The sequence below is a fragment of the Cajanus cajan genome, chromosome 5 (assembly GCF_000230855.2).
Source record: "Cajanus cajan strain Asha chromosome 5, NIPB_CcT2T_4, whole genome shotgun sequence".
NCBI lineage: Eukaryota > Viridiplantae > Streptophyta > Magnoliopsida > Fabales > Fabaceae > Cajanus > Cajanus cajan.
This window is the reverse complement of record NC_138521.1, coordinates 71778633-71806583: the sequence shown is the minus strand read 5'-3', so window position 1 is coordinate 71806583 and position 27951 is coordinate 71778633. Positions and strand designations below refer to the sequence as shown.

The following is a 27951-nucleotide window of genomic DNA, read 5'->3' as shown; positions in this document are numbered from 1 at the left end:
TACTTATTAAAAAAAAAAAAAGAGGTGTATATATAATGAACTTTAACAAAATGATATTTGACAAAAGCCTAAAATAAGTATAAAATAATTATATGGGCTCAACAAAAAATGCCGACCTGATGGCAGTAAAATAATGGGCCCAATTCGTAAATGTAGAAGAAAGAGTTGTTGCTGCTGTACATTTTTGAGCGCCATCTTCAGTTCACTCTTGACGTTATCCCCTTATCTTCCTTTCTTCGTACCACTCTCCCAATCCAAATGCTCCACACTCATCACCACCTCTTCTTCCCTTCACCACACTCCCATGCGTCACCATTTCCCTTTCCTTCTGCAACCAAAATCCTTCGCTCTCCAACATTTCCTGCTACTTCCATCAGAAGAGTTTCTTCCGCTCTCAGGTTCCGCAACCGTGGCCGCACCGTCACAAACTCCGCGCCCAATGGAGGCGTGAGCGAAACGGAGAATAAGAAACAACCGGTCTATAGGGCGTACCCTTTCCACGAAATCGAGCCCAAGTGGCAGCGTTTTTGGGAGCACAATCGCACGTTCCGAACCCCCGATGACGATATCGACACTACGAAACCTAAATACTATGTTCTTGACATGTTTCCTTACCCTAGGTTCTGAATTTTAGTTACTTAGCTCTTGCAGTTTCTGATTTTTCTAAATTGCGACGAGAATATTCATAACAACTATTTTTTTTTTTGCAGTGGAGCTGGACTTCATGTTGGTCATCCTCTGGGATATACTGCCACAGACATTCTAGCTAGGTATAAACGTATGCAGGGATATAATGTGTTACATCCAATGGGGTGGGATGCTTTTGGATTGCCAGCAGAACAGTATGCTATTGAGGTCTGTTTTTTGGTTCTCAAGTCTAAGTTCTAACCCCTGACTTGTTGTGTGTATATTACTCCCTCCCTCCGTCCCATAACAAACAAAAGTCTTAAAAAGGCTTAAATATATATTTAGTCCATCTAGTTTAGGATAAATTTATTTTTTATCCTTCAAATTTAAAATTATTATATTTAGTCTATGTAATTTTGAAAAATCTTTTTTAGTTCCTCGGATCACTAATAACATATTTGAAACTGATAGATTGATAGATTGAGACATCAACTTGGTTTTTTAATGTGATGTTTTCACTAACAAGATATCAATAGATAAATTTTATGCAATAATATTTGATAGATTCTCTAACTAAATTTGAGGGATAAATTTGAGATACTAAAACATTTTTAAGTCTAAGCATAATAAGTATCATGTTCAATGTAATATTAATTACATATATTTTTGTTTTCATTTATACTTCCTTGTGATATTCTTTAGAAGGTGATTATTATATTGCATAATTTCTAGAAAAGAAGATTAATCATAAAGATAATTTTGTAAAATCACATTTTTTTTTCTCACTTATTTATTAGTTTTTCTTAGTATGTGTAAAACAAGCTAAAACAACACTTATTCCGAGAGAGTTTCATTTACAGATTCTGTTGAAATTTCCATTTATTGGGGTTTATTAATATTCTGCCATGTGTTTCAGACAGGAACTCACCCAAAGCTCACGACCTTGAGGAATATCGATCGCTTTCGTGCTCAGGTAAACTGAATGATGCAATGCTTTTACTCTAACGAACCCCAGCAATGCTTTTGTTAAATTATTAAAGGATTTGAGATATTTGGAATAAGTTAAACACACCCATAGTGTAAAGTATTTTTACAATTTCGTTCAATAATATATCGATATGGATGATAAAATTGTTGACTTTTGTTTGTTTTGTAATAACGCCTTTAAAAATTGTACCAATGAAGATTTTTAATTGGTTGATAGTGTAAGTTTTACATGTGCAATGGATAAAAATTAAACTATTTGGGAATTATACTTTGCTGCTGATTTGAATTTATTTGATTACTTTTGATCCATTTGAAGATCTTTATGCTTAAGATTAACTATGTTGAGGGGCTAGTGAATAATTCATTAAATAGTTATTCTCAGAAATTGATCCTAGGACCTAACTTAATCGCATAAAGTTGGCTTAGAAGTTAGAAGTGAGAATTTCACAAACTTTTTAAAATCTATTTTAGCCATGATGGAGCGTGACAAATGCCACTCAACATACTTATAATTAAGGTAGGTTAGGGTTGATCGCAATTAAGACAACTTTACAACATCTGCCCTTATGCCTGGGGCTACCATCTTGGAGCATGGCAAATGCAGGTGGTCCAATAATAAAAATATGATCTTAGGGCATAACTCAAACCCCAACTTGTAAGGTGAAGAATGTCCAAACTTTATAAGCTTTATTTAGCCTTATTTCTAATCGACGTGGGACTAAACTACCACATTTGAGGTTGCAATTAAGGCAACTCCCAAAGAGGCCACAGCTAAGGCAAACTAGGAGTGACTGCAATTAAGGCAACTTCCCAACAGTTACATAAAAGGATCGAATAGTTGCATTGGTTTGCTGGGTAAGCTTCAATTTCAAAAACTGAAACACCACCTCTGGAATCACAATCAGTGTTTTTGCATTACAATTTAATCACAAAGCTAAATTAACATCCAACATACAATTCCTTACTCATTTGATTGTCAATTTAAATCACTGCAAAGTGATTTTGAAATTTTAAATGGGCCTCCACTTGATTTAAGAAGAAAAGTTTCCTGTAACTCAGATATGGTGTTCACCAGATAGAGAAATGGCTTGCTTGGGTGCATTTTTAATGATTTTTTGGCCGAATGTGAAAGATCAATTATTTTCACGATTACATTCTCGTAGTCATGATCTCTAGTCTTAAAATTTCATGTTTTCCTTTCATGTTATGTCTTCTTACGTCTTTGCAGTTAAAATCATTAGGATTTTCATATGATTGGGATCGTGAGATCTCTACCATAGAACCTGACTATTACAAATGGACTCAATGGATCTTTCTACAACTTTTGAAGAGAGGATTGGCATATCAGGTTTAGTATATAATTACTACTTAGAAGTTTTTTCTTAGTTTATTGAAATCCTGAGTATTTGAGGATCTTATGGTATTCCTATAAAAAAAATTCAGGCTGAAGTTCCAGTTAATTGGTGCCCAGCGCTTGGCACTGTGTTGGCCAATGAGGAGGTGATTGATGGTGTCAGTGAACGGGGTGGTCATCCTGTAATAAGAAAGGTATACTGCTTCACATATTTATTTCTTTTACAATTTAACTCCTTAGGTGGTTTTCCTCTTATATATATATATATATTTTGAATGGTTTCATAATCTTTACAGTGTCGTTGTTTATTACCAAGCAGCCAATGAGACAGTGGATACTCAAGATTACTGCATATGCTGATCGTCTTCTTGAGGATTTAGATGACCTTGACTGGCCTGAAAGTGTGAAAGAAATGCAGAGAAATTGGATAGGGAGGTCAGAAGGGGCTGAGATGGAATTTTGCATTCTTGATAGTGATGGAAAGGAGAGAGACATGCAAATTATCGTGTATACTACAAGGCCTGATACGATCTTCGGTGCAACGTATTTATCTATTCAGTTTTCTAATACTTAATAAATTTTATGAATCAGATGAACCACTCTTGAAATAAACTCTTTATCTTTTTCCCATTTGCTTTGTTTGTGCTCAGCTACTTAGTTGTGGCACCAGAGCATTCCTTGCTGTCATCATTGGTTTCCATGGCCCAAAGCAAAGATGTAAGTTATGTTTCATTGCCTTGGAAGGATTTTAATCAAGGATTATAAGGAGATGGTTATTCTTAGGGCTTTTGTTAATCACAGGTCAAGGATTATGTAGATCTTGCCTCAAGGAAGAGTGACCTTGAGAGGACTGAACTTCAGAAGGAAAAAACCGGGGTCTTTACTGGATGTTATGCAAAAAATCCAGCAAACGGGGAAGCCATTCCAATATGGGTAGCAGATTATGTTTTAGGGAGGTGGGTGTGTACAAGTATCACTTAGAATGCAGATCGTGTTTATTGCTTGCTCAATATGATATGGACATAAGATCTATGGGGGTGTAGTATGATATTTAAAAAGTTTACGAGACCAGAATATAAGTGTTGTTACTGTTGCAGTTATGGAACAGGAGCTATCATGGCTGTGCCTGCACATGATTCTCGTGATCATGAATTTGCTTTGAAATATGACATTCCAATTCACTGGGTTGTAATGCCAGAAGATAAAAGTGTCAAGTTTGGAAAGGCTTTTCCAGGTGAAGGTGTTATTGTAAATTCATCGAATACACTGGTGGGGCTTGACATTAATGGCTTGCCTAGCAAAGAAGCTGCTTTGAAAGTCATTGAGTGGGCACAGAAAAGTGGGAATGGAAAGAGAAAGGTTCGTATATCAAATTAATCATCTTGTTTATTTTACTACATTTTGTTCTTTATGGTTTGTATAATATAAAATACATTTTTCATCCTTCAGGTGAACTACAAGTTAAGGGACTGGCTTTTTGCTCGGCAACGATACTGGGGTGAACCTATCCCTGTCATCTTCTTGGATGACAGTGGTGAGACTGTACCACTGCGTGAGACTGAACTGCCTCTTATTCTACCTGAATTGGATGATTTTTCTCCCACGGGAACAGGGGAGCCTCCTCTGTCTAAGGCAGTGTCTTGGGTAAGTTTATGCGAATAAATGCTTTTCTTTCTTCTTCTTACCTTATTGTCAATATATCATGGCAATTACATACTACGTTAGCTTCATTTGGCATTGGCCCAAATGTTAATGGTGCATAAAAATCTTGAAGTTAAATTTTTTTCATAGAAAAAACATAGTTACTAATCTTGATTTGGCTGGCCCAATGACTGATATTGGTTGGACTTGTTTGGTTATTTAGCCCCAGTGACGTACTAATACTATACTGGCATCGTACTCATGCCTGATACCTAAACAATATAAAGAAACATAAACAATTTTAAAAAGAAAGACAACAATTTTAAAATTACAACATACCAGTATGGTACCCAATTCCCATAGTTAGCCCCTTTGTTATTAAACTTTTCCTTAATGAATTAATTGAAGGCTATCTAATAGCTGCCTGACTCTGACATATTGGTTTATGAATTCATATTTCCCTTGCATATCAAGAGATTTAAGACATGATTACCTGGTTTTCTGATAAAGGTTGATAAGATTGAATCATTGCCTTATCTGTGTATAATTGTTGTATTGATGGAAATGGAACCATATGGAGAAATCTAAACATTGAATATATAGAGGAAAAGAGAGAATTCAGTAATGCGCTTAGGAGACAACTAGACAAGTCTATGCAAAGGACCTTTCCCTTCCACCAAGCCAGTTGCTCATGGTTTCAATTCTGATTATTCACTCATTGACTATCACAATTGTAACCAACTATTTATATATAGATTTAACTACTCTAACTAACACTACCTACAAGTGTAGACTATTAAGATGCTATCATTATTGCATTCGGCCCTAACAATTGATCCCATTTTAATTATTATTATTATTATTATTTTATCTCTTGGCTTGTATATTGCTGATTTAGGTGAAGACCAAAGATAGCTTATCTGGAAGACCAGCTACCCGGGAAACAAATACCATGCCACAGTGGGCTGGTTCATGCTGGTAAGGCATTGGGGAGGATCTTGAATGGTATTTGGATTTGTTAGTGTGATTTGGTAGCCTAGTTTTGTAATCTTGATTCAGGATTTTTGTGCATTAGATGCAAATGAAAAATTAAAATTTTGTCCATATGCATGTCACATTTTTGTTTTCCTGCCCAGGTACTATTTGAGATTTATGGACCCACATAATTCCAAGGAATTGGTAGATAAGACAAAAGAAAGGTATGGCTTCAGCTAATTTTGTCGTTGTTATCCATGCTTTATCCATTTTCTGCTTGCTTTTGATATTTTGCTTTCACTATTTCTGAATGATTTAATTTCCCAGCTTTATAATTTCTTCTCTTGCAGGTATTGGGGCCCTGTTGATGTGTATGTTGGGGGTGCTGAGCATGCAGTTCTCCATTTACTATATGCTAGATTCTGGCACAAGGTCTGTATTTTATGTCAGTAACATTCTGGGACACGTTGATATGTGATTGGCTTTGATTTTTAAAAACTAAAATTTGCATTTTAAATTGTTGTAGAACGAGAAATCCACAATCATATTACTGGTGCTTGTAAAATACAAGAAGACCACCACATCACAATTTTTTGATATTTTGCTAGTCTGTTGTATGGGGAAAGAAAGTGTTGGTTGTAATTAATGTATTTATAAAATGAAATCAGATAATCCTTCTAGAAGTTAAATAAAGAATTGATGACATTGTCAAGTGTTGGCAGAAGGATTGGGAAATCCGCTAATTTGGTATTGAAATGAAATAAGGCTTCAAATACCCTTTTAACATGTTGTCAGTGTTGTTGCAATATTTGTGCAAGTTTAATTTGAGTTTTGCATCTCAGGTTCTCTTTGACATTGGTGTTGTATCCACCAAGGAGCCCTTCCAATGTGTCATAAACCAAGGGATTATTCTTGGAGAGGTGATTTCAATTTTTTCTGCTTGAAAATCGAGGAGAAAAAAATAACAAACTGTGACAAGTTTCTAATTGCTCGAGTGGCAGGTTCAGTATATGGCTGGTAGGAATCAAGATGGAAATCTGATATCTGCTGATTTAACTGACATGTTGAACGAACATAACCTAGAAAGAATTCCTGAGGAAAAGGTTTCTCAATTAAGTTTCCACTTTACACTTCTCAATGCATTAGATAATTACCAGAGATAAAGTATTGGACATAAGTTTTCATTTCTCTTGACAAACATTTGTTCTGTTTTTCCTTGAGCACAGGTCATGAAATCTGGGGATTCCTTTGTCCTGAAAGAAAATCCTGACATACGTTTATTTGCCCGTGCTCACAAAATGAGTAAAAGTAGGGGAAATGTTGTTAATCCAGATGACGTTGTTTCTGAGTATGGTGCAGATTCTCTACGATTATATGAAATGTTCATGGGACCATTGAGGTAGGCTTGAACCACAAACCTTATTACTGATACCATATTGTAGTAATTGGTCCTTAATCAAAATTAATTTGATTTTGTGTTTTTTTCCCTTTTATCTTTTCTTTTCTTTGGGGGTGGACTGGGAGAGGGTAAGACTATGAAGTTGTGGATCTTGTTCTGATATGGACTTTAACCTCATTCCTTGATTTCTTTTTAACATGCTCCCAGAGACTCGAAACAATGGAGTACTAGTGGCATTGAAGGTGTTCATCGGTTTTTAGGAAGAACATGGAGGCTCATTGTTGGTTCACCTTTGTCTGATGGCACATTTCCGGATAGAACTGTAACAGTTGATGATGAGCCTACTATAGAACAACTCCGTTGTCTTCATAAATGCATTGCTAAGGTCAACATCTCAAGTTTTAATTGAAATTTTTGTTGTTTTATTTAATTTTCAGATTTGAGACAATTGAACTAAGAATTTAATTTCAGTATTCAGGTAACAGAGGAAATTGAGGGCACACGGTTCAACACTGGAATTTCTGCTATGATGGAGTTCCTTAATGCGGCATATAAGGTATTTTTCTGTTGTCTACTTCCATTCTTTAACATCCCTTCTCCCCACAAATATTTTTTTCCTTTTATTTTTGTATTTATGGGGTGTGGAAGTTAGTTGATATTTGAAATGGTTTGGAATGGTAGGATTATTCCGTTCCATTTCAATGTTCGATATACCAGATTTTAAGCAGTGGTAGAAAAGAAAATTTACCTAATACCTAATGACAATAATATCCTTGGTTGAAGTTAAGGGTGGTGGTGGTATGGCATTTGTTATACCGGCAGACTGGCAGTAGTGGAATAATATCCTTGGTTGAAGTTAAGGTGGCTGTAGCAATGGTGGCTGGCCTCTGGTAGTAAACACATGATTCCAGGAATGGCATGGAAATCTGAAATTGTCATTTCTTCCAGCTTGTATTGAATAGTATTATTTTGAGGGAGTGACTTATTCCTTTCAATTTCAATAGTTACTATATAGTAAAAACCTGCGCCTCATTTACATTTGATTTCCATTCCTTTGAACACAATTCTCGCAAACCAAACATCACTTATGAGATGGGGTGTGGGATTTGTTTGATGGAAAACAAGAAATACATTTGTTCAAATACATTCTTTTCCTCAATTGGAAAGAAACTTTGATATCCAAACCTATTTGGAGCAACCTTTTACAAGCTTCTTTGGGTCTATTTAAAGAAAACTAGTCTTTCCAGGATGTAACATAAGGATCTCAATTTAGCTTTTACAAAATTCCTGTAAAAGAAAAGCTAGAGCCTAGAAGGTATAGTTTGGGAACTAATTAGTTTAGTAGATTATAATAAAGTAAAATCTTCGTATCTTATTTATGCGTTTGGCTTCCTGCAATAATTAGAAAAATGAAAACAAGCTATGCATAGCAATATCCTTTATGAAGTGTGTAGTGTTCTATGCACATAGCATATCAATATCCTTTTGCTTTGTTCTTATGTTTCTCATTTATTTTTCGTATTAATAAACAGTGAATTCTCGTCTCACTGTTACAGTTACAGACAATCAGTAGGATCCCTATAATTTTCTTGGTTTATATTTTCAGTGGGATAAACATCCAAGATCAGTTATCGAGGCATTTGTTTTGCTGCTTTCACCATATGCACCACACATGACTGAGGAGCTGTGGTCTCGGTTAGGGCACACAAAATCATTAGCATACGAGCCTTTCCCTAAGGTATGAATTTGGATCAATATCAAATCATTCCTATTCTTTCCTGGCTTATCAAGTTGTACTGTTCACTGTTTTTCAGTTTCTTCAGTCGATAACATGCTATCTCCAATAGCCTAAAACATATTTTTCACACCCTTGTAATATTGTTCTATAGCTTACTTTTAACGATTAGCCAAATTAGATATTTCAGGCTTTTCTACCATACAGGAGTATTACTTTTTAAATTACTTACGTCAAGGGTACATATTTACATTAACAAATAAAGATTTGGCTTAGTTTCAGGTCTTGTTTGTACAGGTTTCTCTATGAACACTTTATAGGAGAAGAAAATAAAAATGTATGAATTGAGTTTCTCCCATATGTTAAAATCAACTTTTGCACTTAATTTTTATAAATCCCCTCTCATCTAACTTCTCCAAAAGTTGACATACATCAGTAAATTTTAACGTGAGAGAAATAAAATTTATTTTACCTTATTTTCTTAAATTATAAATACTCATAGAAAAATTTATTCAAACAAGACCGTAGTTACACAACTTTCAGCTGTTCATAGGCTCATAACACAGCCACAACTTATAGCAAGTGCTATTTTTAATGTGTAAAGTATTGAAATATATGATTTACGACAAGTTGTTTCTCTAATTTTCTTGTGTGTAACTTGTACGTTTTAAAATAAAATTTTAAAACTTATAGCATATAATTTAAGGAAAAGATTAAATTTATTTTTAAAATGCTTTAATTTTAAGTTATAGTTGATTTTAATAGATTAAGATAACATAATAAATTTAAACATTTATAATCTTAAAATTAAAAAAAAAAATAGATTAAGGTTTATTTTAAAAAAAACTTGGAATAACAAGTAAAAATAATTATATATTTATGCATTCTTTGTTAAATAACAATCAAGTCCCTTCATAGGAGCAGATTCATATTTAAGCTCGTGAGATTTTATTTATTTTTATTTTTTATAATAAGTGAAAATTGTTTAAATTTAGTGGAGCAATTTCTCTCAAAATACAATCTTAAAAAGTTCTGTGAGAGCAAATGCGGATCCATCCCTGCTTAGAACTCAGTAGTTAGTTGGTGATCAAACTAATACCCTTGCATCCCGCAAAATATTTTCAATTTGTCAAAGGGCTTTTTGGGGCCTAGACGCTTCTATTTTTTATTATGAAGGGAAATCTTATCAAGAGATAGGATAGCAAGGTGATGGATTTCGATAAGAGGATTCTGATCCAATGACTTGTTATTGTGGTCCGTGTGCTAGGCTTGCTGCAAGCGGTCACAATTTACTCTAAGTCTTGTTATTGTGGTCACGATTTCCTACTTACATTTTTGTGCTAGAAAAACCAGTATTTGATGCCTTTGTAAGTTTTCTCAATTTTTCACGAGATAAACTAAGGCTCTTTTGGCACAAGGTATCGATAACTACTATTTAAATACCTGGACTGTGGTTGTGAAGATCCATGTCTTTGATACTTTCGTGGAACAAAAAGCTTTGGATTTTTCAAAGAGAAATGTTACACACCAAATCACTAAACAATGATGAGTTTCGAATCTGCTGTAATTTCAGGCAAATCCTGCTTACCTTAAAGATTCCACGGTAGTCCTTCCAGTTCAGATTAATGGCAAGACAAGAGGTACCATCCAGGTTGAAGAAACATGTACAGAGGAGGATGCTTTTGAACTGGCATCTATGGATGAAAAGCTATCAAAGTATCTGCATGGTCAATCTGTCAAAAAAAGAATTTACGTTCCTGGCAAGATTTTGAATATTGTTTTGGACCGTAAAAACATAAAGGTTGGTGTACAGTAGCTGCTTTCACTCTTGTCTTCATTTCAACCATTAAATTTATGCAGCTTGGTAATGGCCCTGCATCCGCATCAAAAAACTAAAGCATATGTAAAGTAAAGGTGTCTTCGGCCGGAGAGTTATGCTTCTGTTGGATGGAAAGTGACAGACAGCAAAGTATTCACCTCTTATGACTGTTAATAATTTATACTCCGCTTTAAGAGGTGCATAACTTAGTAGAAAAGAGGCGGCGTAACCAATTTATTTAAAACATCATGACAAAAACTGAGTGCATCTTGGCACCTGCAATGGTTGTATTGTATTGTACTTACTGTAATATATCTGGTTATCGACCGTCTTCTTGATTGTAATAATAGTTCTGGTTTTCATTGTTCCATTTTATATTTGAGGTCGGAATAGTGAATAAGTATTTTTTTGTTTTTTTAATACATGTTTTTACATTTAGCACTTTACACGTGACATTTCATTTAGCTCTAAAGTTTGATTGAAGCCGTCATAAGCATAACGCTTTTCTTTCCTTTACAAGTTACTTAGTCGATGGAGATATGAAATGCTAGCAAACAAGGGTCAGGTACATAGGCACTAATATCGATATCTTCATGGAACGTAAATTTGAAAGATCTCTCGCCTACTTTTCAATTCCACACTTGCATTTATTTTTCGGAGCAACTATAATCTATTTTTAAATTCTACTGTTTATTAATATTTGGTCATAAACATTAATCAAATATTGATTAAAATTAGTAATTGGTAAGAGGGATAATGGAAATAAGTAGGTGGATGAATGTTTAGAATTTAAACTACTAGAGGGCATATGAATTGTATAGGCCCTGTGCATGTACTGTAACTTTTCTTATATATTTACTTGGAGAACATTTACTCTGGCATTAATTTAACTGGTTGCATTGCCTACGGGCATCACCCTGCACATCGGTGAGAACATCGGTAGTAGAAAGCTTAACAAATGCAGATGAGAAAGCCTTGAAGAAGTAGTTCTGATCCATAGCAAACCCCTTGACAAAGGGTGCTGTTCGCGGATCTCTAGAAATGCTGGAGTCAATACCAAACAAGCTTCTCCCTATTATAATGTCTCGGTAATACTGGTTGTCAAATATAAGGGGGGTCATGTCATTAGGCACAATTGTGAGGTTTGTGAGAGGAATCTCAGTTGGGCATGCTAGTTTTAGTGATGCTTCATACCCAAAATCCATCGTGTCCCCTAGCTTTGGATCATACAACCTACCAACTATGTTCAAGCAGTGTCCAACCCCTAGTGTGTGTGCACCTATAATACCAACTGTTAGAATAACAGATCAGGTACATAACCATTCCTTGCCTTCAGTTAACAGTTTTAATGTTCTTTCTTAATGGTTGGCATGCCTTACCTAAAATGGAAACTGACTCTTCAATGTTCATTCCTTTAGACACGAAGATGGATATAAATTCATCAACCGTTGTCGTTGGTGAAGGAAGCTTAGCATCAGCCTCCTGGAAACTACAAGTTCTGGAGTCTTTTCTTCCTAGTGGGATCTCAATATTGGGTCCTCCAGAGAACGACACTGATTCCTTAGCAGCCAATACAATGATATCTGCACAAGACACCTGTCCTGGACATTCTTCTTCCAATGTCGACTTTATGTGGCTGATCATTTCCCGCTTTCTGATGCCAAAGTTCCTTGAAGAGACCATTTCGGAGCTGTAATTTAGGTAGTTGGAGTCCAACAAAATTGAGGCATCACATCCCTGCGTGAAAAATAAATGAAACAAGTGAGACTTTATATATAAACCTTGAATGAGACAAGAACAAGGTTGGGTTTGTCTTGAAATGTTTTGCAATGATGCTAGTTGGTGAAGCAAGTCTATGAAGAACAAATAAAGTAAGGGACATAAAGAGAGAAGAAATTAACACATTTACTTGAACTCGACAGTCACGAAACACTACAACAAAAATTGTTTTTAACGACAATTATTTAATGGCAATAATTTAATTACCGCTATTTAATTATATAATAAAAATATTAATGGCTAATATATAATAGCCACTAAAAGTGTATTTATATTACACTAAAATTTACTATTAGCGACAATTATTTATTGAAAAAAACTAATCACACATCGATTAGAGATAAGATAATTAAATAATATATAAGTGAGTAATAACTATCACCTTATAAGTTAATTTATAGGGTTGAGTTAGACTCTTAATTCACTATAATAAATTAGTATAAAATCACTCACTATTACCGAGTTCAATAGTGCTATAAAACAATTAGAGAGCAACTTTCACCTTATAAATCTCACATCTCTTAAGAGATATAAATAGAAGACAACCCTCGTCTTACAAATCTCACATGGACTAGAGATAAAAAAAAGAGTATATAAGTTATGAATTTAGAAAAAAAAATTATAGGAATAAAAGTCACTAAATGGACGGAAATGAGACAATTGAAAAAATAACGACGACACTGGATACACCAGTCATTATTTAAATGTTGGTAAAAAAAATAATGACTATTTATATGGTCGCTAAAGAATAAATTAATTGCCACAAAAACCTAATTTTGGTGTAGTGAAACATGAGTCTAAGAAATGCAGCTGGCGCACTAGCATCTGTCAAGAATAAGCTTAGCAATTCACTCTCGATTATGCTTTCCAAGTTTGGACACGAAAACTAGTAGTAGTCGTAAGAAAGTTGGTTTGCTTTTATCCAAAATGAAAGTGGCATTGCCATGACCATTGTGGCAAGCAGAATCCAAGGAAAGCATATTTCCATTTTCCCCTCTGCAGGAGGATATAGTGTGCACGTACAAGTAGGAGCATTTGGTGGAAAATTTATTCATGTTTGCCCAACTGTGGCTCCTCTTTGAAGGGGATACGGTTGGCAGAGCACTATTAATTGAACCGACAATCACAAGTGGCCGTAGTAGGCGTTTGAGTATAGGCATTTAAAGAGAGATAGCAAAAAAAAAAGTGATTATGATTGATGATGTGTGATATGGAAAGAAGAGATAAATTAAAAAAATAAAGGACGTGAATGTATTATAGTGTGAAAAATCAGGACTACATAAAAAATAAGAAAATAGTACCACTAATTGAGTTGCTGCAAAAGTCCTAACCTAAACTAGCTAGGCTCTTGTATTTACATTTCGGTTTGCTTTTATAGCGTTCGCCTCTTCATTCCAAATTTCCAACCTAAGCAAAAGAATGCTAGCTGGTGATTTTGCTTTTGCTTGATGATGAAATGAGGAAGGGTTGAAGTCAGTTTTAGTGGGAATGGGATCATCATTCAAGAATGTTGAAGCACTATAATTTTCCTAATTTAATGTAAATAGGCTCTTGCAGATTCTGCAGATAAATCTTTTGTGAATAACAAGTTTTAACGGCTTAAAAGTTCACAGAAAATTTTTCTGGAGAATATCTTACCAAAAAAAGTTTGTAGGAATTTTCTTGAAATTTTTTTATTACAGAAAATTCACAAAAAAAAAAAATTGCACGAAACTTTGTATTTTTAATATATAAAAAATGCTAACTATATATATATATATTAATGTTCTTTCACTAAATACCATTATATATTATCACGTTTAATTCTTTAATTATCTAAAAGTTTGTGTATCCGATCCTCTCTTATTTAAAGGATTAAACGTGATAATTAGTAATATTTAGTAAGAGAATATTAATATATATATATATATATATATATATATATATATAATCTAGGAAAAATATAGCAAATATTTACATTGATATATTTGATATAGTAATTAAGTTGATTACTATTTATTATGGTCATTCATTTCCCACATATATACTTTGACAGTATATTTTTTTTGTTCTTCTAAAGTTCAATACCTTTAATATATATATATTTTTTCCTTCTTAATGTTACAAAGGGAAATGATTGGGCTTAAAAGCAGATGGCATTGAAGGGGAGTATCAGTGTTATCACTTGTCTTCTATCCGTCTATCTAGTCTTGAAAGTGGCGTCTGCACGGGTGGACCAAATGCAAAGGTTATGGATCCGTTTATAATTAATACTAGCATTCATTCATTCATGATTCTCACATGTATTGATCTAGACCATACTCCATTATTAATGAATGCACTGCATGGGACAAGACGTACGTGTTTGGGTAATCACGTTATCTCATGCCTATAGGGTAGCAAATACAGTGGTTGGCTGCTTTTAGAAATGAGTTTGAAATCAATCGTAAATTTATAAAATTGATCGGTAAGCATAATAAAGGACATACTGTTTGTGCCAGTTTATCGATCGAGATAAAAAGTATAGACTTTTTATATCACTGGACCTATGGATCTATGTTTTCTTGAACTCACATAAAAAGTGTTGTTTACATGAAAGATGGTGGTGTAAAATGTTGTGGATACAAGTATTTATGACAAATGACTAAACCCTAAGAGTTACGATCCGATATAACTCACCGACGATTGAATTTGGCCACGGTGATATGTGCACTACAGGAATACAGAAAAGACTAAGGAAACCCACTATTTTTGTTTCTCGAAAATTATTTGACTTAACTTCTCTTTTACCTTCTTGAAAAGAGAGCTTGAACTTATAAAAATGATTTTAGAAAATTCTTGAAATACTACCTTAGCCTGGATGTAGTATATAGTTCATTTTGAATCCTCATATTTGCATTTCCCATTCGAATAAGTAACCTAGAGCCACGTGTCTTCACGATTACACCAACACTGTTTCATCAATAACTTCCTTCTCTGTTCCACAATTCACGGTGAATAATCACAGCATGATGCATTATCTTAGTCTTGCATCTATAAATTTCAAGCGGGACAACTAACACAGTCAAACCTCCAAGTATTCCCTCATAAACCCGTCTCAACGTTTCATCGTGGAACCCTACAGATATGTTTGCTATAACTATTCCAATTATGGCATACCCAAGAAGATGGTGACATATGTTCCAGCACTTGCAATACCCCGCTTCTTTATTTAGTCGCATGAAGGTGGCAAGCATCTGACCGATCACACATTGAAAGAAATGTTAACTAATATCATAAATATTTGGACACGGTGGAGTAAATTAAGAAGGAATATATTTCACCCTACTCACTTGTACGTTTATGAATGTGAAAGCAATGATGCTGAGAATACTTTGTGTTTTAGATACAAAATGTTTTGATGAGTTTCCAAGCCCCAGCCACATGCACCACCCCATTGTGCCAAGAATATATCCCAAAGTCTGGCACACTAGGTGACACTTGAACCATACATCATACAGAACAGGAAAATTTCTCAAGTATCTTGCAATGATTACCCCGATGGGTAGCAAAGTGCCCCATCCTATGAGGATTAGAATCCTGTAAACCTAGAATATATATAATGATATGCTCAAAACATGGTAATATCGTACAATCAAGAGTTAACATATGATATATGTGTTTGTTGTTAATAACTGACCGTACATTTTGGAAGTGGCGCTGATGATCCCGGGTGAGAATATGACCTTTGTCTTTGTATGATATTACATTCACATCTGTTGTTTTATTAGCTGTTTCTGGTGTTTGACGAGGCGTACCAATGCCATGCATCTTGACCTCCATTTCATTGATTTTGGGGTCAAGTTTCATGACAATTATTGTTCTTTCATTTTGAACTTGTGCCAGTTCATTAGTGGAGGAAATTTTGGCATAGATAGGATGGAAGGGAGCAAATAAACCAAGAAGAAGAATAAGACAACAGAGTGCCATGACATATATATATAATTAAATTATATATCAATGTCTATGCGTCACTCTCGCTCCCAGACAGAACTTAGATATTGCTACAACAAAACATGTCAATAAATAATTCCCATTGATCTAATGATATACTAGGCTTCCTTACTATAAAATAAACGGTATTTACATTTTAGAGGTGAAGTACAGATATAAGTGTAAAATTAAAGTCGCTAGGTGCGATTGTCTAAGCAATGTTAGGTTGCTGCGAATCTGTGCTTTGCTTTCCTTATCAATCTAAAAGGAAGAATATATGGCTGGCTTCAATAAAAGTAACTCAATCAGATATTATTCCTCTCCCACGTTATTAGGGGATGCAAAAATGCTATGAATTAATGTACTAACTAACAACCTTTCTTGAATGAAACGGTTTCTGCTTAACAGTGGCATGTTGCAATTAATATTGATTAAATGTATTTCAAAGGCAACTATGATCGATCCATAATGAAATTCAGGAAGAAGTTTATTGCTTCATAATCTCCTTTGCGTCTTTGACTCTCCTGTTTAACTTTGATCCGGTTAAATCCTGCCAAATCTTGATTTAAAGGAAACTTGCGTTGTATTTGATTATTCAAAGACACTAGCAGCTAAGATATTTGGCCCAGAAGCACTTGTACGTGGGTCGGGCTCTGTATTTCAAAGTATGGTTTCGAAAATCACTGATGAAAGCCCAAACGCAGGATTTGTGAGCATCATAAATTGAATTTCCCGTTGTCTATTGCCAAAAATTCCTTTTTGTAGGGTTAGACATTTTCCTAAAATTACGACTCAATATTTGCTTTTATGTATACATCTCTCATATATAATTTTAAAAGTACTTTTTAATAAAAAATACTTTTCAAAAATAATATATATACGAAAATATTTTTTAGAAATATGTTTTAACATGTATAATATGTAGTTTCGGAAATTACTTTTTGATAATATTGAAAAATACAAATTTGATTGTAATAGATTTTACTAATATAATAATAATAATAATAATAATTAAATAATATAAAATAATATTAAAAAATATAATATCATAACTTTATAATACTAAAGTCTAACAAAAAAAAAGACAATTTTATGGGATTTTAACATTTAAATTATGTAAGGTGTAAAAAAAAGCATTTAAATTATATAAAAAAGCTCAAATCAAATATAATAAAATAAGTAAGTCAAAATTTTAACAATACATGTCAATATTTATTAATAATAACAAGTTTTTATTTAAAATGGTAAAAAATGACAAATATTTTAAGTTGAAAATTTTAAAATAATATTGTATTAAAAATTTCCGTTGACCCGTTGTGAATCGGGTGTATTACTCAACCCTAATCCAGAGCAGAGGCACTTCAAAACCCTACTTCTATACATACTTGGTTGTGTGTGTAATGTGACTTCAATTGTATTTTCATATTTATATTTATTTTATTATATTGCCTATTGGCCAACTCTTAAATCCAATTTGCTCCTTCTCTTACAACGTCAAATTGTCAAAATTGTATGGCTACCGGAACCGAACGTTGTTTTTTTTTTTTTTTTTTGATAAGCAAGAACCGAAGTTGGTACTATAACAGTTTTTTGGTTTATGTACGTAGAATTATACAAGAATACTGTTTTTGATTAAGACTACGGAGATTAGGAGTTAAACTAAGTAACTAACGTTAATCTTAATCCTTTAGCAAAATCCAGAATAGTTGTTCCAATTTCAACCGATTGATATGGACGAAGTTTGAAGGTTTTTTTTTCTTAAAATTTTTTTTTAAGAAATTGTTGCCAAACAAGCCTAACAAATTTAGACCACCCCATTAACTAATCAATATGATAGGGACATTCTTTAGATGAATGCAAAATATAATACCAACTCCAATCCATGCATGAACTTACTCGTCTATAAATACTTTGTATATCTTGTTTATCAAAACATACAATATAACTTCATTTGACTTTCTTTCTTTTAACACACCAACAAAAATGAAGTCCTTGAAGACCCTCTTCCTTTTGGCAATGCTGATGACTTTGGCCATTTCTGTGCCAGCAATATCTCCCGAAAGTGAAGAACCAAAATGGAAAAACCGGTTCCTTTCTGAGAGGGTGCTGCTGACATGTGACAAATATCCAAAGGTATGTCACATTAAAGGTAGCGCAGGGTCTGATTGCTGCATGAACAAATGTGTCAACATGTCCACAGATATCTCCAACTGCGGAAAATGTGGAAAGAAATGCAGCTATGGAAAGATATGCTGCCAAGGTAAGTGTGTGAATCCTCAGACTAACGAGAAGCATTGTGGGAAATGTGGCAATAAGTGCAATGCCCAAAGTTCATGCATCTATGGGATGTGCAGCTATGCGTAGGATATCATGTGATATATATCATGTGATATATATATATATATATATATATATATATATATATATATATATATATATATATTATGGATGAACATGAACACATATGTGTGTGACGTTTATTTGATGCCAAAATAATAGTGTGATTAATAAAGCAGCCATCACAACTGATCAAGAGTTCTGCTAGTGTTGTTTTATTGCATTAGTTGGTGACTTGGTGTAATCAATATTAATATTGCAATGTTTTATTGTATTCATATGTAATATCTTATTGTCATCACATAAGTATAATTTGCAATTCGTTGTTTATGAAATAAATAAATAAACTTTATTTTTATAGTTTCATTTACTCAATGTTATCTTTATTCTGAATTGAAAATTTAGAAAATTAGTGACTTATAAATATTATATTGAAACTTCTATTACATGGAGCCGATTTTTATATTGAAATTTTTTATGTGACTAATTCATTTTGCATTATGTTTCTAACTAGGAAAATGGTAGTCGTCCATCTCAAATTTGGGATGGATATATATAGGTGTAAAAAAAGAGAAAATAAAATATATAATAAATGGTAAATAAAATAGACTAAAAATGAACAAACACGTGCATTTACTATATATATTCTTTTGATCAATTATTTTTAATATATTTTCTTATTAATCATCTTAATGTTCTTATTTTTATAGCCTGCAAGTTTTATGGACCAAGCAAAAATAGTTCACAACTAAATGAGCATATCTTTTTACTGCTCCTAATCCGCACCCATCTTGCGTTATATAGACTAATCTATGGGCTTAGACCCATATATATTCTACGTCCTCAATATTAAAAATTCATTACAAGTTTTAAGTAACTTGATTATTTAATTCGTTTTAAATTAAAAAAAAATAATGAGAAATCAAATCCTTAGGAGAATCAACTACCACTTAAATCTACAATAGTCAGTATTTTTGGGGTTTAGCACCGTATATCAATATTTTAAGAACTTCAGTTTCAGAGAACTTTCATATTATGAGTTCCATTTCAAAAATTTGGAAAGTTATTTTAACTGGATTTCGAAAACCCACATTCAAGTTAAAACACTGGTTTTTTAAGCTAATTTACGCGTAGTGTTATGATAATAAGTAATTTGTCATACTTGTAGCATAATAATAATTGAATAACGAAATATTTAGAACTAAATTTAGTGACGACACCTAGTTTTTGACTTAAACTAGTGTTATTAAATTGAATCCCTCGGCATGAGTATTTTGCAAAACGTGCTTGTTCTGCTCCGAAGCCGTCCAAATACTAGATTTCCGAGGAGCATTAAGTTGTGAACTATTAATTGGAGTTCCCATGTCCTTGAACCATTATATTCTTAATGTTGTTCATACAAGAAATGTAATATGGATGTATACGTACCCTTTAGAACTCTAACTAAAATTAATGATAATAAGTAGCAGGTCAACCAAGCCAAGCTCGTGCAGCCACATTTATGTTATCTAAACCCGAAAAAATATTTTTAAGGCAAGCTCCTAAATTGTGTGCATAACCTTCTTCACCACACCTATTAAATGAGCTCATTCCCTTCACAATTGTCTTAACAAGCATGGCTACGTTAACCCCACCCCTCTTGCTCTCATGCTTCATGCTACACCTTGCTTCAACCTTGGTCATTGCCCTTTCAACAGAGAAGCACCACATCACTCCCCAACCTAAGCATATTCCCAAGAGTCCTAGAAAACCATTCCTGAATGTGATAGACTCTTGCTGGCGGGCCAAACCCAATTGGGCCTCAAATCGCCAAGCCTTGGCTGATTGTGCTATAGGCTTTGGCAAAGATGCCACAGGAGGCAAATATGGTGCAATATACCATGTCACAGATCCCTCTGATGACCCTTTAAACCCAAAACCTGGCACACTTCGTTATGGTGCAATCCAAACTGACCCACTTTGGATCATTTTCGACAAAGACATGGTTATTAGGCTCGAGAATGATCTCATCGTGAATAGCTACAAGACCATTGATGGGAGAGGAGCAAATGTGGAAATATCAAATGGGCCTTGCATTACAATGCAAGGTGTTAGTCATGTTATTATACATGGCATTAGCATCCATGATTGTAAACCAGCCAAGGATGGCCCTGTGAGGAGTACTCCTAACCATGTTTTCCATCGTCAAGGCTCTGATGGAGATGCCATTAGCATATTCTCTTCCTCAAATATTTGGATTGATCATTGTTTCTTGGCTCGTGCCACCGATGGCCTAATTGATGTTATTCATTCCTCAACTGCCATTACCATCTCTAACAATTACTTTACTCAGCATGACAAAGTAAGTTGATCAATATAGCTATCACTTCTTATTTTGTTTGATGCCTTATGCCGTATCATTTCTCTTTCTGATATACCAGATTCTTTGGTCATATACATGCATTCCAATATACATAAAAAAAATATATGCATGCCAATATATAGCTGCTGATAACCGAGTAAATACTATAATTGGATTGACTTCGCTGTATAACTATGACTGCATTTTTTATTAAGGGTAAAGTACAGAAATAGTGCGAAAAGTTTTGCACCAATCCGTTTCAAATTGATGTGGACATTTAATGATTAAAGAAAAATTAATGGGTTACTTAATATATCTCGTGTTTTTGACGGTATTAATTTGTGTATAATTTTCGTCAATTTTTTTTTATCATCCAATATTTACTCAAAAATCAATAGTATACATATTTTCATGTTTTGTTACACCAATGCATATAATTTAATACGATCTCGTACATTATTTTTTTTTCAATCAACAATTATAACTACACATTTTATTTTACAATAATAATAATGAAATTTGAATATTGTATCTCACGCAAATTATTCAAACTTTTCGTTGTTACACCGTGTGATTGAGCTAATATGCGTGCAGGTTATGTTGCTAGGACATAATGACGAATACACAGCAGATAAAATAATGAAAGTAACAATAGCATTCAACCAGTTTGCTAGTGGCCTAACTGAAAGGATGCCAAGGTAAGAGTGATTATGGATTTGCATAGACTCGATGAAAATAAATACTGTATTCACTTGTATAAGAACATATATGCAGGGTAAGATTTGGTTATGCCCATGTGGTCAACAACAAATATGATCAGTGGAAAATGTATGCTATAGGTGGCAGTGCCAACCCAACCATTTTGAGTGAAGGGAATTTTTATGTAGCACCAAATGATCTAAACGCAAAACAGGTAGAAATATATCATGAAATTCATTACCATTGTGGCCTCATCCTTTCTTTTTGAAGATACATATATTCTTCAACATGAGTAATTGAATGTTGTTGTTGGATGACAGATTACCAAGAGGGAAGTGAAGGAAAACTGGAAGAGTTGGAAATGGAGGTCTTCCAAGGACTTATTCCTAAATGGTGCTTATTTTGTACCATCTGGCTTTGGTAGCTGTGCCCCAAATTATTCATCTACTCAATCTTTTACTGCTGCTCCAGCCTACATGGTGCCTGCATTAACTCACAATGCCGGTCCCATAAATTGTGTTTTTGGGATACCCTGTTAGTATGTTTGGCTTAGAATTTATGATCCTCTATGTGAGTATGTATCTGATACAGCTACGGGACTATATAATACCTGTAAGATACATATCAAGATAGATATGTATAGAAAAACATAAAATATAATAAATATGTAATTGCAATTTTGCAATTGGATATTAGTAAAAACAAAGCAAAAAAAAAAAAAATTCCATTTTTGGTTCATTAATTGACAATGTTTGTTTATTTTTATAATATATATTACGTACATGCTTACATGTCATATGTCATGCTGTTGTATTGAAATTTCATAGTGGACACTTCGGTACGTATAGATGAAATATTAAAAAATATCAGTATTGAATACAACTAGTGAAGCAAATTGAAGTATTTCATAGCTTAGAATTGCCGTTAATTTCTTCGTGTCTTTGTCTTGCCTTTTGCTTTTCTTTTGTTCTTAATTTTGTATTAATTATTTGCTTTTTTGGTTAATTCTGGATAGCCCGTTTTAGAGACGTTTATCAGAGGAGTGAGGATATCAATGTCTCAGCCAATAATCTGCTTTAGTTTGTAAATTTAATTTTAACACTTTACATATTCAAAGGTTAATGTTAAAAGTAGTGAAGAAGATGATTGTGCAGCACAGTGCTTTCTTTCAATAGATTTGAGAGAAAATACAACCCAACATCACATAAAGATGCCAACTAGAAAGCAGAAAAAAGGCAAACATAACTGTTGTATAAATAAATAAGCATAATAGCTATAAAATAAAATATATAAAAAAAGTAACAAAAGAAAGATGTACTCTGTAATTATTAGTTCACGTTATTTGGTCGTTTTCAAAAAAGTCTATTCTCATTGCTTTGAACTCCACATGTTACTGGTGCTTTAGCTCTCACTTTTTTCAAGTACCAAATACCAGCTCCAATTCCAAATGCCCCTGCAGCCGAAACAGCTGTAACTGTCCCTGCATTCACACAAAACAACAATCATGCTCCTAATTTTCCACTTCAAAAACTTCATAATCGAAAAATTTACTCCATTAATTTTATTTTTATCACCTGCAATCACATGCACCTTTCTATTGTGTTGTGCAGCATCATAATCTGTCAGACAACCAACATCCAATCAATTTTACTTTCTCAACAAATTTCAAAATGCAAACCTTCTGAATTGTAACTTTGATTAGTAAAATAGTATATGCACCAAAAGGGTAAATTATTATCTTGCTAAATACAAATATATTATCATACATGTGACAATAATTATCTTAAAGATGACATCAATAATCATTTATGATTAATTAACAGTCTAAATTGTTTGACAATAATATTACACACAAATTAAAATAGAAAGGAAAAAAGTGAGTATTTGTTAGACATACCTTTACAATGGGTAGTGAAATTTCCGTCCTTACACAAACACATAAAACTCTGAGTCTGAGTGTCAAATCCACAAGTTCCAGCTCCTTTGGATGGATCCTGGCACTGAAGGCAGCGGGTAGTTACGGGAATATCGAAATCAATTCTGATCCCATATTGAGGAAGCTGATAATAAGGCTGAGGAGCACCATCGTTTCTCCAATAAACACTGGTATAGCTAGTGCAATACTTGAGCATGAGCCTCAGCGATTCAGAAGCTGTGGGATAGTAAGAGCAGCAAGAGGTTGGAGTGAAGGAAAAGGAGCAGCCGGGCATGTGCCTGCAGAGGTAGCTTCCACTGTCGCACGAAGAGTCACAGTGCTCGGGGAAGCGCTCGCAGAGGATTGGCTTGGGCTTCACGATGACATCATCCTGGCTGCAGTTGAAGAATAGGTACTCGTTGTGAGGTGAAAGCTTGAAGCGAGTGCTGGTGTCCAAACTGAATGGCCTCGTGGGGCGATAGTTTTCACCGTCCTCGCAGCTCCACATGAATGGATCAGTGACTATGATGTGTGGATCGTCGTAGCTAACGTTGTGAACGGGGTATTTTCCTGAAGGGGTTCTCACTTCGAGCTTCCCCGACTCGGAACACACCAGAATGTAACGGTAGTAGGGGCTTCCGCAACCATCGTCTATGCCGAAAGGGTATTCTATGGGAATGTCGCCGCAAGAACTTCTGCATGGCTTCTTCGATTCAGCTCTTGTGAGCCTGAATAGTGAGTGGATGAGTACTGCTAGTAGCAATGACATTGCTTTTTGCTTCTGGGGAACATGGAAACTCATCATGTAGCATCAACATGAACAACTAGATGTTTAATTTCTCAACCAAAACCACTCAAGACAGAATAATATCTCTTGCTTTATACACTCTCCTTTTCCTTTTCCTTTTCCTTTTATTCACTTTTGGTATCTTTAATCTTCATTCCTGCCTTTTCAAGCCGCGCACAGAACAGAATATGGAGAGAATTACATTATAATTGTTAGACTGGACTTGAGGCCTAATTTGCATAATCACTCACTTCAGTCAACACTCCAACACGTCATTCTCTTGAGAACAATAAATCATATTGCAATCCATAATATAAAGTTAAACTACTAAAATAATAACCACAAAATCTTGAATTCCAATTTGGTTAGTCATTCTAATTTTTTCTACAAATAAAAAAAAAATCTCAATTCATAGTAAAGTTACCAATTACCATATCACTGCACCAAAACATGGCAACATTGCTACTAGAAGACCTTAGATCCTATGACAAGAAATTTAACATATCTAATACCCCCTATAAATACAAACAGTGTCATTATACTAGTTATATTCATTAAATATTGTCATTCTAATGAAATTTTTATCGACTTGAGTGTCAAATTTTTTATTTTTTTTTAAGTACTCACCTATTTTATTCATGGCCTATTGAGTTTAAAAGATCACAAACCTTGTTCCACTAAAAAACTTATCCTACATATCCACCAAAGTTCAGCTCTAGTCAACTGTCTATCTCAACGTAGTCCATGTCGGACTCATGAGGATATTGGCATTCAAGTCAAAGTTTGGTTAATCAGCATATTTCAAAACTTAATCATTACATTTGATATAATTGTTTGTTCCCGAATTTGCATTAGTTTTTTAACAGTTTTTGTTTCCTTTTTTGGGAAAAAGAATTCAAACAATGGAATAAGCTGGAGCAATAGCCAATGATTATGATCCCTCTCAATCATAGACATAATGAGAAACAACATATATGGATGCATTATTATTTATTCGCGGACGAGGTTCACCCGTTACAGCTATTTGGGAGTCCATTAGTTTGACATGATCCTAGTAAAAAATTAAAAACTAATCTATCTATCAAGATACTAAAATTTATTTAAAGAAATAATCTCTTCTAATAAATATTTTTTCGTACAAATTATTAACTGCATGTTTAGAAGACAATATTATTTATTAATTATGTTACATCTTTACGTACTTTGATAAGCTATTACTTGTTTCTAGCACTGACTTTGTGAAACTTTGGTTCATCATCAAAATTTGTTGGGGTTATTTTAAGGGATTTTATGAGGGTTATTTCAACTCCACAATGATGAGATATTGTCCGCTTTGAATCTAAGCTTTCATGATTTTACTTTTGATTATTAGCTAAAAAAAACTTCTCTGACATTAGAATATATGTGTATTTTTATAAGTTATTATTTTTATTTTATTTTATTGATATGAGACTTATTTGTATCTCAATAAAATTTTAGCATTAAATTGTAATTTTTAACATAGTGTGAAAGTGAAAATTGAATTGAGGTAGCAACTTTGAAGTTTATTGGTATTGCTTCGTAACCTAGTTGCAATTGGAACAAAAGACAAAACAAATGTTCAAAACAAAGTAAAAATACATCCGTGCTTTTTTACTTTATACATTTATGTTTAGTAAACAATAAACCTTTTAGTAAATATTTTTAGAAGGAAAAAAGTTATTAAAATAAATTAAAATTAATTCATTAACTTCAACTTGTTTTTTTAATTTCTCATCTAATTTTATATATATATAAAACTGAGATATATAAATTAATCTTAATTTATAAAATATATAATTCATTTTATTCTTTAATTTTTCTCATATAAATAAATTAAAAGAAATTAGTGTAAAGAAATTTATTGAAATTGATCTGTGTTCACTTTAGACAATTCAGCTGATGGAACAGGTAGAAGTCTCGAGTTTCAGACTAGAGCCGTGATGGATCGGATCCAAATGAATGGCATATATGATTATATGTTGTTATGTTAATTACTTTATTGCTGTGTGATTCAAAGAAACTTCTCCGTACGTGATTCCCGTGGCCAAATCCATAACATAACATAAAGTCAAAGTCTGCCAGATGTTTTATTTGAATTTGACGACGGTCCAAAAATCCGAATACCACAGTTCTAATTGCACCTGCAGTGCTTCCAATTCCGAACTCAACTTTTCTTCGCAAGTCACAATTTCTTCCTTCAGGCTTAAGAAAACAAGCAACGAACTATTCACCAATGTAAAGCATGTATTTAACTATATACGGAATTAAGCAGCAGGTGCACGCTGGCTGTGTTTGGGTGTATTTGGATATTCGTTGGCGTAATTGGTTTTAAATTGACGTGAATGTATAAAATTGATTTAAATAAACGTGATTCTCATACTAAAATATTAATTTTTATTTGTATGGCATAAAATAGGGATGTAATTCTCATACTAAAATTGTTTAAAAACTTATTATGAAAATCAATTTTGAATTTGCAATTTCTAAATTGGGTATTTATATTTGTATATTATTTTTATATAGACACCATTTGTTTAGAATAATAAAACAAAGTTTAATATGTTTGTAATACAAGTTTGAATAAAAATAAATATGTTTGCAATACTAATACAATAAAATAAATATAATTTAATACACGTATGTTTGATAATAATAAAAAATAATAATAATTAAATGTATAAATAAAAGAGATAAGTTATAATGTAACACAACTTTTAACATTAAATTAGAATGCTGATTTTTTTTCTTGAATCGTATGGTATTATCTTTTATGATGTCTCAAACACAATCCATCTTAATTGAAGAAATCATATTTAAAATTTGGGATTGGTTTAAGCTAATTTCATTATGACAAGATTGATCATTTGGACCAAGGACAATATCTTTATTTTCATAACTACTAAATTGAAAATTAGTTTTAACATTCCGGATCAAGGTACCCTACTAGTGTTGGGTAGCCAGTATCTACCTAATGATATTTTGCTAGTGAAACAAGAAAATAATAAGTAAACATGATCTTTAAATGAAATCAAAATTTAACTACAATCATAATGAAAAAACCATAACTGAAAGAGGATGTGGAAAATTCATGCTAGCAGTTGTGAGAGCATGCTCAAAGATGCGAGCATCATGAGTAGTACCTTCCCATATAGCTAATACAAAGGTGAAACACATTCCAATCTCACACAACCATTATGTTTTGTGTTGGAACACCTTTTCTTCCAATAAATCTTGGTTGTTCACTAGGGGTTACCCACATAAGGAACACGTATACCATCAATTGCTCCTGTGGCATTTAAAAAAAAAAAGGCCAATATATCATCGATCATTTTTAATTTTTTCATGGCTATCATGAAACAAAAAATCTTGTGGCCTAATATACTCAATTGACTATTTAAGGCAAGTAACTAACACCTTATGAAAAGTTGACTGACAGTTTCTCTAGAGTGTTAAAACTTCTTTAAGAACATTGTCACCATCTCTTCAACCCTCATACAATTAGTGAGCATTAATCCATGATTAGCTAAATATGTGCACAATTTATGGAAAATATGTTTTTCCATACGAAATATCTCATAATAATG

The 27951-nt window shown here is 33.4% G+C and overlaps 5 protein-coding genes across 7 annotated transcripts; 2 read left to right on the top strand and 3 right to left on the bottom strand.

The window, feature by feature from the left end:
* The first annotated feature begins 172 nt into the window (after positions 1-172).
* Positions 173-10912, top strand: EMB2369 (tRNA synthetase class I (I, L, M and V) family protein). Of its 3 annotated transcripts, none has more exons than XM_020370551.3 (20): positions 175-620; positions 711-855; positions 1544-1600; positions 2843-2962; positions 3058-3162; positions 3288-3511; positions 3619-3685; positions 3770-3924; positions 4066-4327; positions 4418-4612; positions 5508-5587; positions 5746-5808; positions 5935-6016; positions 6427-6504; positions 6592-6687; positions 6811-6983; positions 7191-7368; positions 7462-7539; positions 8590-8721; positions 10292-10912. In XM_020370551.3, the coding sequence occupies exons 1-20, from the start codon at positions 259-261 to the stop codon at positions 10532-10534; spliced, it is 2895 nt and encodes a 964-aa protein (XP_020226140.1). In that variant the 5' UTR covers positions 175-258; the 3' UTR covers positions 10535-10912. The 3 variants fall into 3 exon arrangements, 2 of the variants coding, with proteins under 2 accessions (XP_020226140.1, XP_020226139.1); XM_020370550.3 differs by having other exon boundaries at positions 6586-6687; XR_002240523.3 differs by lacking the exon at positions 10292-10912 and having other exon boundaries at positions 173-620; positions 6586-6687; positions 7455-7539.
* A 313-nt stretch (positions 10913-11225) lies between these two features.
* LOC109809852 (peroxidase 29) lies at positions 11226-13318 on the bottom strand. Its single transcript, XM_083075915.1, is given in 4 exon segments — positions 11226-11816; positions 11917-12274; positions 12447-12462; positions 13102-13318. Coding segments are annotated over 4 exon segments (975 nt in total). The 5' UTR covers positions 13305-13318; the 3' UTR covers positions 11226-11418.
* A 1379-nt stretch (positions 13319-14697) lies between these two features.
* Positions 14698-17414, bottom strand: LOC114916473 (cytochrome b561 and DOMON domain-containing protein At4g12980). Its single transcript, XM_029273189.2, has 3 exons — positions 15980-17414; positions 15628-15882; positions 14698-15531 (listed from the first exon to the last, which is right to left on the bottom strand). Exons 1-3 carry the CDS (start codon positions 16262-16264, stop codon positions 15256-15258), a joined length of 816 nt encoding a protein of 271 aa, XP_029129022.1. The 5' UTR covers positions 16265-17414; the 3' UTR covers positions 14698-15255.
* Positions 17415-20175: 2761 nt separating this feature from the next.
* LOC109808620 (putative pectate lyase 2) lies at positions 20176-22382 on the top strand. The gene is made up of 4 exons (XM_020371676.3): positions 20176-20945; positions 21540-21643; positions 21720-21858; positions 21965-22382. Exons 1-4 carry the CDS (start codon positions 20220-20222, stop codon positions 22181-22183), a joined length of 1188 nt encoding a protein of 395 aa, XP_020227265.1. The 5' UTR covers positions 20176-20219; the 3' UTR covers positions 22184-22382.
* On the bottom strand, positions 21672-24601 carry LOC109808621 (LEAF RUST 10 DISEASE-RESISTANCE LOCUS RECEPTOR-LIKE PROTEIN KINASE-like 2.7). Its single transcript, XM_020371678.3, has 4 exons — positions 23542-24601; positions 23219-23263; positions 22963-23124; positions 21672-22254 (listed from the first exon to the last, which is right to left on the bottom strand). Exons 1-3 carry the CDS (start codon positions 24362-24364, stop codon positions 22997-22999), a joined length of 996 nt encoding a protein of 331 aa, XP_020227267.1. The 5' UTR covers positions 24365-24601; the 3' UTR covers positions 21672-22254; positions 22963-22996.
* Positions 24602-27951: the final 3350 nt, after the last annotated feature.

Bases quoted from the DNA above. Each gene is read 5' to 3' on its own strand.
- LOC109808621 (XM_020371678.3), bottom strand. From the start codon at position 24,364: ATGATGAGTTTCCATGTTCCCCAGAAGCAAAAAGCAATGTCATTGCTA. The intron at 23,264-23,541 runs GTATGTCTAACA...GTTGTCTGACAG, and splicing joins TTTCACTACCCATTGTAAAG to ATTATGATGCTGCACAACAC. The intron at 23,125-23,218 runs GTGATAAAAATA...GTGTGAATGCAG, and splicing joins AAAGGTGCATGTGATTGCAG to GGACAGTTACAGCTGTTTCG.
- LOC114916473 (XM_029273189.2), bottom strand. From the start codon at position 16,264: ATGGCACTCTGTTGTCTTATTCTTCTTCTTGGTTTATTTGCTCCCTTC. The intron at 15,883-15,979 runs GTACGGTCAGTT...TATATATTCTAG, and splicing joins ATCAGCGCCACTTCCAAAAT to GTTTACAGGATTCTAATCCT. The intron at 15,532-15,627 runs GTGAGTAGGGTG...GTGATCGGTCAG, and splicing joins TCACATTCATAAACGTACAA to ATGCTTGCCACCTTCATGCG.
- LOC109808620 (XM_020371676.3), top strand. From the start codon at position 20,220: ATGGCTACGTTAACCCCACCCCTCTTGCTCTCATGCTTCATGCTACAC. The intron at 20,946-21,539 runs GTAAGTTGATCA...ATATGCGTGCAG, and splicing joins ACTTTACTCAGCATGACAAA to GTTATGTTGCTAGGACATAA. The intron at 21,644-21,719 runs GTAAGAGTGATT...ACATATATGCAG, and splicing joins CTAACTGAAAGGATGCCAAG to GGTAAGATTTGGTTATGCCC.
- EMB2369 (XM_020370550.3), top strand. From the start codon at position 259: ATGCTCCACACTCATCACCACCTCTTCTTCCCTTCACCACACTCCCAT. The intron at 6,688-6,810 runs GTTTCTCAATTA...CCTTGAGCACAG, and splicing joins AAAGAATTCCTGAGGAAAAG to GTCATGAAATCTGGGGATTC. The intron at 7,540-8,589 runs GTATTTTTCTGT...TTATATTTTCAG, and splicing joins TCCTTAATGCGGCATATAAG to TGGGATAAACATCCAAGATC.